The 11,079-nt window shown below is 48.2% G+C and overlaps 1 protein-coding gene across 4 annotated transcripts in view; it reads left to right on the forward strand.

The window, feature by feature from the left end:
- Window positions 1-6,489, forward strand: part of SEMA5B (semaphorin 5B) — a 268,777-nt gene extending 262,288 nt beyond the window's left edge. For 3 of the 4 annotated variants that reach the window (XM_035331907.1, XM_035331906.1, XM_035331908.1), the window contains one exon: window positions 364-6,489. In XM_035331907.1, the coding sequence (XP_035187798.1) occupies window positions 364-519 (156 nt within the window). In that variant the 3' untranslated portion in view covers window positions 520-6,489. The remainder of the gene's footprint in view (window positions 1-363) is intronic. The other variant, XM_035331909.1, reaches the window with a different exon arrangement.
- The last annotated feature ends 4,590 nt before the right edge of the window (window positions 6,490-11,079 follow it).

The raw sequence follows: 11,079 nt of genomic DNA on the forward strand, positions 1-11,079 counted from the left end.
GCGCTACCATTAACCACCGAGCTCCGTGTAGGCCCAGCATGGTTTTCTGTGACATTGACGTTCAGACACGCCATCTGCCAGGAGACTCCGGGTCTCTGGAGAAGGCTCTGGGTTCTGGCCCTAGCAGTAGCTGAGCACAGGTCCCCGTGAGGAGACCTGGCAGGAGCTGCGGTCCCCGCAGACTGGCCCCCGGGCGAGCACCATGTACCGGCTCAGTCTCCCAGCCGGGGGGAAGGCGGTGGTGGCTGCAGCGGGGACCGTGCTGGAGAAGGCAGGTGAGAGGGAGGTGTCTGCAGGTAGAAAAGAGTAATGATGTCGTGTGTGACCACTGCCATGCCTGTCATTGCCTCTTCTCTTTTACAGACACTTAACAAGAACAATCTGATACCAGATGACAGGACCAACTTCTACCCGTTGCAGCAAACCAACGTGTACACGACGACCTACTATCCCAGTACACTGAATAAATATGACTACAGGCCTGAGGCCTCCCCTGGAAGGACCTTTACCAACAGCTGATGATGGACAGATCCTACAGGACAGGATCACTTCCTATATGAATTTTTTTTAATTGATTTTGTGGACCAAATACTGGCCCAGCCTCTAGATGTAAATATTGTACAGTAGGGTCTTTTTTTTTTTTTTTTCCTTTGGTTAATTGTATTTCTTGTAAACAGCACATCTCCCTACAAGGACAAAAATGCATATGGACCGTTACGCAGAGCTTTTGCGGCTATTTGGTTGGAGATGGCTCTTACTACTGCAACTGTTCATGGCTGGAAGATCAGCGTTGCTGACCAAGGCCGACGATGTCAAGGAGCTGGCTGTGTGCCGTGCTCAGTGGCTGCCCCGCGGCGGCACAAGAGGTGGTGGCCTCCTGGGGCAGGGGTGTCTGTCTAGTGGGGAGCATCCTTCCTGAGACAGGGTAGCAATGGTGCACTGGAAGACACACAGCTCATGGAACAGGCCGAGTGGGACTCCATCGTGCCAACAACTTGAAGAACGTTTTCCTTTCCTTTTCCTTTTTTATTTTTGATTTTTTTATGATTATGAAAAAAAAGAGAAAAGAAATAACTTCCTAGGGCATTGTTCCCTGTATGTTCAACAGAATCTTTTCATACTACAGGAAATAATCTCTGCAGCCTTCTTTGGTAATATGCAATTCAGCTGATGAGAAACAACACACAAACAACGTGCATTACCCAAAGAAGCTTTCCAGAATGTTTCCAGTCTTAATTAAAAGGAAATTATACAGGCAGTGAGACACTGAGAAAAGTAAATGTTGGAATAACATCGGAGACATGAACTTAGAGTGCCTAACAAACAAAGATGTTTATATCACTGGAAAAAAATATGTGATGATTGCCGCACAAGAGCCATGGGCTTTTTTCTTTCTTTCTTTTATTTTGTTTCTGAGACAGTGTTAACTCTTTTTGTTCTAGCTTTGATCCTGATTGTGTCTGCCAGGAAAGACAACTTCAGAGGCCACGCTCTTCTTGTGGGAAATCACCATGCTTTGGGCTAATTTTTACTCTTGTTTTGTTGTTGGTTTTTAGTTCATTTACTTTCAAAGAGTGAATAATTCTGACTTTTCAGGAGGAGGGTATTTTTGTAAGGAATGTTTCCATAGTCTGATGTGACCCAGAAAGTCTGCTGCACATTCTTATAGCGTCTTCCAGTCAGTACTCTATGAAATAGTAACACAGCTGAGTAATGTGCATTGTTTGCCAATATTTCCTTAACTTTTCTGAACAAAACCAACCCAACGAGTAAATGCTGCTGCAGCTATTGAAGTAAATTGGGGCGGTAGCATTATTAAACAGTATATCCAGCCTTGAAATGTAATTTTGTGTATGTGTGTGACTGTGTCTATAAGAACTGTATTAGTTTGATGCAGAAGCCGTGTTGTCTGCAGCCAGATGTTTGTCTGACATAATTGTTTGGCAAAAAGGAAACTTATTGCTGGTGCTTAATGTACAATTACATCAAATGTGTTAGCAACGTGAACAAGTCCACCACTGTTATCATTCAGTGTTTCTAAATATTTATAATGAACTCCTGATGCTAAGGATTTTAGAATGTCGCAATACTGAGCATGAGATAAAAGTACGCCCTGAAACACGCATGAGCTCCACGTGGTCCCGAGCTTGGATTTGTTGTCTGCATCCTACCCGACCGATCGCCATGCCCCCGCCTGGCCATCGGCTCGGCCGTGCTCCCAGTCGTTCTCTGTCTTTGCTTTATTTCAGGTTTTGCCATAAGCCAGCACTTCGGTAGTTTCTCAGTGCTGTTCCTTTGCAGTTGCTTGTTTGGAGGGCCGGCCTGGGCTGCGTGCTCAGCTCTTCCACGTAGGTAGCCGGTAGGGAATGAGGAAAGGCTGTGTTGCTCGTGACAACTATATTGCTTTTCCTGCGAGGAAAAGCCAACATGGCTTTGTAAGCCTTTGTTACGGTTGTGTGACCAGAAGGCAAAAATAAAGTAGCCTTCCATTTTTAAATTACTTTCTTCAACTTCAGTTTGCAGTGATTGAAGGCTGTAGGGATATTGGTAATAAAGTGGGGTCATTAGTACTGCCACAAGGATGCCTTAGGCTCTGTGGTGTCCGTCATTTCCAGCAGCTGTTCTTCTAATTTAGCAGCTCATCCTGCTTCTGCTCCGGTTTCACCAGGTGAAAGAGAGGGAACAAAGAAAGAGAGAGGTGCCCTTAAATAAGCACAGTCAGATTTGAACCTGATGCAGCCTTGAGGCTTTGTCTTCAGTGGCTGGGCAAAAGTGTCGGGGCGAGAGTGGCAGCAGGGAAGCAGACTGGCCAGCACAGCACACCAGCACTAAAGCAGCCTCCAGCGCCTGCAGGTGGCCTCTGGAAAAACCCCCTTTGAGGAGAGATGCCTTTGTTCCATGAAGAATTCATCCCTGTCTTGCTGGATTGCCTGATGCCCCCCAAAACACTGGGAATCCTGACTTGAAGCCATCCTAACAAGCATGTAGCCGAGGGGTTGAACATGGTTCCGTAGACCAGCTGGCTGGGATTTCCCAGGTTTAATTTAGGTGGGTCAGAAGAAAACATAGGCTCCTGAGATCATGCTAGTTGTACTATCGTAAAGCTAAAACCACCTCCAGGCTGCCCTCTCAGACTGTGCCCTGCACCAAGACATTCTGCAGTTACCATGTGCGTGGCAGGATTGCAGCTGGAGTTTGGGGGATGTGAGCGAGTCAAATCTTGCATTATTATTTTTTAAAATTTTCTAATCCCCCTCCCCCCCCTTTTTTTTTTCTTTGTTCCTTAAACATTTTTCCATTTTCGGCCTCACAGAACAACACGATGCAAACTGTTTTTTTTTTTTTTCTCCCAAAGAAAGTGCAGTGTAGCAGCTGAAGTTATTTAAATGCTCAGCTCACCAAGATGGGTCATTACTGCCATTGTGCTCGGAAGGTGGATGTTCTGTAGGCTATTGGAGGGCAGATGCTTTGAGGGTGGTGCATGTGGTTATAGTTTCATCAAGACAGTCCTTCTTACCAGCCATCCAAATGGATGCAGCCCTTTTCATGTAATTGGCAATCACAGTGAGGGTCTGTCGAATCCATTCGAGCAGAAAGTAGAATTCAGGAGAGAGTGAGAAAGAGAGAAATCAGAGCACTTATTACTCAATTAATGCTTGTGGGAGAGCGCAGTTCCTTAAGGACAACGTTAATGCGATATGAGGGCTGCATTTTTATGAGCCTCTAATGCATGGCAGGTTAACGGCACCGGGTACGGTGATGTTCCTGCAGTCCAGGTAACGCAGCAGTCTGATCATCAGGTCTGTAATCTCTGTAGCAGATTGAATTGCTCCTGGATGCTGAACCTGCTAAGATTTCCTGTTCCTAAGTCCAGTTTGAAGTACACTGGAAATGCATTTAGATCAGGAGCACTGCATCCCAGAGGACTCAGCCTGCTATAAATGTACCTTTTTCTTCCACTTCTAAGAAAGAGATGGGGGACCCAGGGCAGTCACAGAGTTGGTCTGGAGACGCTGGCTCTGTGCAAACCTTGGGTTATGCGTTAGGTATACAGCGAGCAAAACACGATGGAAATCTTATGGCCAACCATTTTGCTGAAACATCTTTAATGGGGCCGTTCCTTTTCCCTTCTCCGTGCAAGTGGCCACGTTCCTTCCTGCAGAAGGGGTGTGCACCCAGCCTTATCCAGGCCATATCGTGTGCGGTCACAATGGCTTCACCAGCCCAGCCAGACAGCTTTCACCCACCAGAAATAACTCGTGCAGCTCGCTCGGATACACACCAGCACAGGAGATGCTGCTGCCCTAGAGCTGCGCTTGAATGTTGAGCATGAGCCCTGGCTGCTCTTCAATACACGAGCTGTGCAGATACCGTAGGAGAAGAATGCGGAGGGTGTTACACCACTGTTCCCAATGCCTTACTTTCAGAAAAGAGAGAGCTTTCTCTGAAATCAGCAGAGTAGGAATGGAGTCCACGTCTGATGCAGACAATCTGACGCCTCCAGTGTTAATCTGATGTTGAGCCCACCTGGAGAGGAAATTGCTGTCCGCTGAGATTGATTTATTCTTTGTACCAAATGTAGTGTGGGGAGAGTTTTATATATATATATATATAAAATATAAATGTAAAGTTTGTGTAACAACTTGCTCTTTTTTTGTAATAGCGTATACATCTATCAGTGGATAGATACAGTATATATTTATAATATATACACACTATATATATATATAGTATATATATATATATATAGCAAAACGCCTGCAGAGGAAACTTAGAATAAGAAAGGCAGTGCTGGGATTCCAATTCCACAGGACAAACTGAAGGAAAAAAATACATAAAAATCTACTGTCCTTTCCATTAGGTTTAACAAAATACACTTTTGAGGTAAATGAGCTATAATTTTTTAATTGAAAAGAAAAATGATTTTTCTAGTTAGAAGTGCTGATTCTCCCCTAAATCATTCTGGTTCAGAATGCCTAAGTAAAAGATTCTTGCTACCGCTTATATTTTCTGAATAAGCCTCCTGGATCTCTCATGTGTATCACTCTGTAGTTTTTGTAATTATAAGTAGGGAGGAATTGTGCAAAGAAAATTAAAATAGCAAGTAGGAGTAACAAATATTGTACCATTAGAGTAAAACACACAACCTACCAGAACTGGAAAAAATGTCATCTTCCACATTAAAGAAGTTAGCAATTACTTTCTGAGTTATTGATCAGCATTACAAGACTTGCCTTACAGTGACACAAGGAGGATTTAGTGCAGCTTAGGGTTGAGAAACCCTGAAAACCAATGGCTTTGGGTTTTCTGAGGGGTCCAAAATAGCCACGGCATGCAGAGGCAGGCACCCGGTGCTTCCAGCTCTGGTGGCCATGGCTCCCCAGCCGTTCCTTGCCCTGTCGCTTCCACGAGCTGGCTGTGCTCATAGCACGGCACGGCACGGCGCCCCTTGGAGCCGTCTGGCACGGCAGAGAAACACCAGGAAGCTGGGTTTGATGTTTTTTTTCCTCAACAGGTCTTTGTCATGCCATTCAGAGCAGGACCAGACTCGTACTTTAAGCCTGTTAGGAGAAAACTTGAGAAGGCTTCAAGAGCAGGTTTGGCATGGGTGAGCAAACCCACAGGTTTTGGTGCTGACTGATTGCCAGAGCCTTCAAAATGGACAAAAAAATAGAAAACAAAATACAAACCAAAACACAAAAACACCCTCGGAGCATGGGGGTCCTTGGGGGATTATTCAGCCTCAGCCGTTCTGCCCTGAAATTCCTTCTTTGGGCCATTTTTTTTCTTTTCTGCCTCCAGCCTCAGCTGCAAATTCACCCCTGCTAGTGGAGATGGGTCCGTGAGATGAGAGCGGTGTTTGGCTTTCTGGGATTCCCACCCTTGAGTCGTTTTTAAACAAACCTGACGGTGCAAAGCATGAGCACCGCTGAGGCCCCAGTGAGCGGGTGCCGCGGAGTCAGGCAGAGGTCAGCGTGGCCAGGCCATTAGGAACTGCAGCAAAACATTTTCAGTACCAAAACGTCAAACAATGAAAGGCAGCCAGCTGCACGACAGCGTGGTTTACATCCACACACAGCCCCTCGGATAACGTCCGAGCGTGCAGGGCCCTTAAAGCACCGCGGTGAACGGGGAGCGCTCCCACGGAGGAGGCTTCAGGGAGGACGCGGCGCGGGTGGCCCCGAAGCGATAGGGCCGAGCTCGTGGTCGGGGCAGGAGCGTGACGAGGCCGCGCTGGGCCTGGGGTGCAGGGGAAACCGTTGTGGGAAGGCTTGCCCCAAAACAGCAAAACCTGGAGCGTGTCGCTGGACTCTGTTGTGAAGGCACATCACCCTTCCTATGCAATTGAACTCGATGGTACTTTAGTATAAAGGTGACCTAGACTGTAATCACTGCCTTTAGACACTGTGAATTTTTTTTGGGTACTCTGTATTTTTATATATTGTACAATGTAAAGAATAATTCAGAAATAAAACAGAACAACCTGCAGGCGTGTGAGTTATTTCCCCTCCGTCCCTGCGGGGCATTGGCAGAGCAAGTTCGGGTTGTGTTTGTCATGACTGAAGACCAAGCGGTCACAAAATCGTGTTACGGGTGTGACGCTAAATTCCGTTACCAGGCCAGCTCCCCTCCAAGGGGAGGCTTACCGCAGCCCCGCAACAAGCTTTTGGTGCATCCGAAATACCCTACTGCCGCCCAGGGTGCCTGGCGAGGTGAGCCCAAATCTGTCTGCAACGCGGGGTGCCGAATCCCGGCGTGGTGCCGCAGGACGAGGCGCTGCCCTGCCTGGGATCGGGGGCAGGTGGGCTGCGGGGACGCGGTGTGGCAGGCGAGGGGCTGTGGGTGGCTGGGTACGGGCTGGTGCCACAGGACCGCGGCCCCTCCTCATCCTCACATCGCGCTGTGAAAAGCTGTAAAAGTCGGGGGGGCGCGTTCTGATTGAAGGATGACGGCAGCCTCTCGCTGCGGAGCGTTATGGCTCTTGTTGCGCTTATTAATCAAAGTAAAGACCATGAAAAGTGACAGAGTCAGGAACGTTGTAGTTTATGTTCCGATACAGCTCAAGACTTATACTGAAGTTTTATACAGAAAATTACACCATAATGTCATAAAAAATAGATTGGATTACTAATAACCTGAAACGTGCTACACCTGCATGCATAATACTTTAATCCTACTAAATCATAAGCTATCATTTGGGTGTTTTCATGATCTCAAGTGTGCACACAGGAATTTCTTTTCAATGCAGGCCATTAAAAAGTAATTGAGAGGCACAGGATCAGTAGAAACAAACTTGCTGTGAATAAGATTGATTTTTTTTTAGTTAGTTTGCAGAATAACATGCAGAGACCACTCTGGAATGGGTTTGTTTTGCATCAAGACACCTCTGCGCACAATTAGAGCAACGCATCACGTCGGAGCCTATTTCCAATTTCCTTAAAATCTGCCTACCACAACATTTTTTTCCTAGGTGCTAATTTGATTCATTAACATAACAGCTTCGCTCGCAGCCCCGGTGCATTTTGTTCTCTCACCTTCACCACACCCCCCAGCAGCATCAATTCTCTCCCTTTGTAATTCCTGGCTGTGCTAGGGACCGGGGGACACTGGGTTATCCCCCAGGTCCCCACTGTCCCTGCGCCGAGCCCTGCAGCTGGGCTGCTCCTGGCCACACTCAGCTCACAGCAACCCCTGCTGCCGTTTTGGCCATCCCCAGCCTCTGCCCACAGGGCCTCAGCCCACGGCTAGGCTTCACGCCTGGCTTTGCTGGTCTCCAAACTCTCTCCTGCAAAAGCATCAGCTCCCAGGGTGTCTCACGTGTTTTCTGTCTTCTAAGTATACATCTGAGAGACCACGCGCTCTCAAACATGCAGCTCAATGACTAAAAGCTTTGGTGAGTCATTAAAAACGTTGTTCTGCTAGCAGCTGAAATGCGTTTTGACGTGTTTTGGTTGGTTCATTCATAAAGCTGCAGGCGCGTGGACTTGTCACTGCTTTCCACTCAGCAAGCTGAGTTGCAGATTAGTCAAGAGGCAACTTTCAGCACGGCCCAGATCTGCTCCCGGAAGCCAAATCCCAGTGTCACTACTGCCACCCCCACCTTGCTCCCAGCATCTGCGGTGAGATAAATTCCTTAAATAGTTGGCAGTGGGCAGAACCAGGTTTTGAAGGCCACGTCCATCCACCACTGCCATACTTCAGGCCTCTAAAAACCACCAAAGCTGCAGCTCGCTGGGTCCCTGAGGCGACAGCAGCAGTTGTGGTGTCCCCTGCACACCTGGAGGCACCTCCAGCTGCAGCAGCTGGGCTGGGGAGCTGGGGAGCTGTGCCCTGCCACTGTCACGCTTCAGAGTAAGTTTTCTACAGACGGAAGGATTTTCAAGGTCAAACTCCACAGCTTCTCAACCAGCAATGAGCTGGAAGCAAGATGTGCTTTCCATCCCTCGGCTTTCCATCCCTTGGGCTGTCGCGGTGTCTCCTGTACCCGGGGCTGGCACCAGTGGGGATGGCGCCGTGCGGACACGGATCGATGCGCCCGACCTCGGTGCCTCTGTCATCCCTGCACCTCCTTGCTGCCGTGGGAGTAGCAGAGCCAGCAAGGGACTGCTCTGCTTCCCAGCACAGGGTAATGGCCAGCCACCAGAAACATTTGGTATTTCCATGATGTGAAGCATCGGTGGCCACAGAGAGAACTAGCCCCATTTCTGCAGCACTTAATTTAATGTCATAAGCAAGCAATCTGTACGAGGGACCGGGCACAACGCTGATGCGCTTTTATTGCTCTGGCAGCATTACTGTTTGCTGTTTTTGCATGTCTTAGTAACATTTTTTGCTCGTAGGTTTCTTCACGGGAGCTCTGCTGAAATTGTGTTTATGCTGTGCCATTTGCATGCCGACTCACAGCCACTCCATGGGTGAGCACCTCGCTCTCTGCCCGTCACCGCCGGCTGCTGGGCTGAGACCCCTCCTGTCTGGAGGCTGCCCGGGGCAGTCGCTCGGTCACCACAGGGTGAGCAGGTTCAGCCTCGTGCCCCAAGCCACAAAAATCAGCCTTTGGTACCACAGAAGTACATGGGTAAGAGGAGCTGCAATGCCTTAGCATAGCCCCATTCTGAAAAACCTCTCTCTGAAAGGTTTCTTTCATGCTCCAGGGGCAGGTGAAGACATTTATTTCTGTATAAGGCTGCACTGGTTTAACACACGCTTTTATTGCACTCACTACAAAGCTTCCAAAGATGCCATTTCCTTCACTCACCAGCTCCTTCACCCCCCCAAGACGCTCTTTCAGCACCAAAACTCAACCACAAAGCTACCTCCATAATCCCAAACCTCAGCTCTGCGATCAAAGGCCAGCTGGGGAGCGCCTGCGGGAAAGCATGAGTTTTAGGGCACTCTGCCAACAGTTTGTTGGCCAGTGCCCGACCAGGACGGTGCTTCCCCGAGAGGGGTTTGAATCCCCTCCTGCTGCTCATTGGTAGCAGAGGACTGCAGCCAGGCAAATGGAGGTAGGGAAGGATGGACAGATAGGTACATGCCTCACAGCCCTCAAGCCGCGCTCCCATGCTCATTTGGCTCCTGGCAGTGAAGGTGGTTCTCACAGCCCTTTCCCAAGGCTGACCTCCACCGGAGGCAGCAGCTGCAGCCCAGCGTGCGCTGCTGGGCCAGCACAAAGGCAGCAAGCAGACAGTCAGAGCGCCTGAACATCCTTTACGCACCAGGGAGACAGATTTCAACAACAAAGCTAAAATAGAAACTGGTAAAAAAATAAAAATAAAAAAAATAAAAATCTCTTTGAGTAAAGCTGAGCATAGAGGGCTTGGCAATACACAAAGCCAGGGCGTGGATCTGAGCTGGACCCCTGGCCCTGCTTTCCCCCAGCACAGAGGTTTCTGCGGCACTGCAAAGATAAATACGACCAGGAGCTGTATGGTGAGAGAGCCTCAAGCTCCCATATATAGCCTGGAAAGAGGCTGTTGCTAAGAATAGTGGGGCCCAGATATTCCGCGATACCAGAGCTGACAGATTTCTTCCCGGCACTAATAGGATGTAAGGCTATTTTAAACTTGCCGTGGTAAGTGGTCAGGAGGTTATTGAAGAGCTGGTCCTAGAAAATAAACATGGATCAAGAGACCCCAGGTTGGGCCTATTTTGGGCCTATTTCAATTAAATAAAGAATAAACACAAGTAAGGGGATTATGAAGGGCATCCTTTCCAAAAGCTCAAACTGAAATGGTAGCTGAAATGGTAGCAATTAGGAAAACGAGGCGGCTTACACCATCCCGAGACTGGAGCATGGATGCAACTGGATGGGGAATCAGAAAGGTGGTGGGAAGAAGCAGAGCCTGCACAAAAGGGCTCTGGGGATGGGGCTGGGATCAAGAAATACCCTTTCCTCTTGGAACCCTGCCTGCCCCCATCCCCTTTGTCTCCTCCACCTCCCTTTGTTGCTCTCTGCTCTCCCAGGGGTCGGGCTCAGTCCTTTAGACAGGAGTCTCCCCTGTGCAGCAATCTCTTCAGTATTTTTCAGCAATGTCACAGCAGAAATAAATGATTCCCTTGTTGGTTTTGTGTTTGTTTTTTAATTAATGAACACTAGTGGCAACACAGCTGAGTAACCTCTTTAATGTGCAACAAGCAGTACGAGAAGGAACACACAAGTCATGGTGAGATTCCAGTTTTAAAAAGAGATGACACAGAGGCTGTGTTACAGTGACAGGTATATAGTGGTTTAAACATTTTCTTAAAAATAAAAATACATCACCTCAGAATATTGCATACAAAAAGTAGAATTTACCTCAAAATAAAACTCTATCAAATCATTTCAAAAGTTACAAAAGTGGGACGCATACAAAGGGGTAAAAGGGAAGGGCCTGGCTGTGAGAGAGCTGCCCACGGTGCTCCCCAGGCCTGGGCTGCAGGACAGTGCCCAAGGCCGCTGAGGGCTCACTGTGACCCAGCTGGGCATGGCAAACGAGACCTTAATTAAACAAATGTCACAGACACAGGCAGCCTGCCTGACACCTCTGAGGGAAAATATGGCGTTTGGGCCTTGTCAGTGAGGATGGATTAAGGGTGGAG

Source organism: Oxyura jamaicensis, chromosome 7, assembly GCF_011077185.1.
Source record: "Oxyura jamaicensis isolate SHBP4307 breed ruddy duck chromosome 7, BPBGC_Ojam_1.0, whole genome shotgun sequence".
Taxonomy (NCBI): Eukaryota; Metazoa; Chordata; class Aves; order Anseriformes; family Anatidae; genus Oxyura; species Oxyura jamaicensis.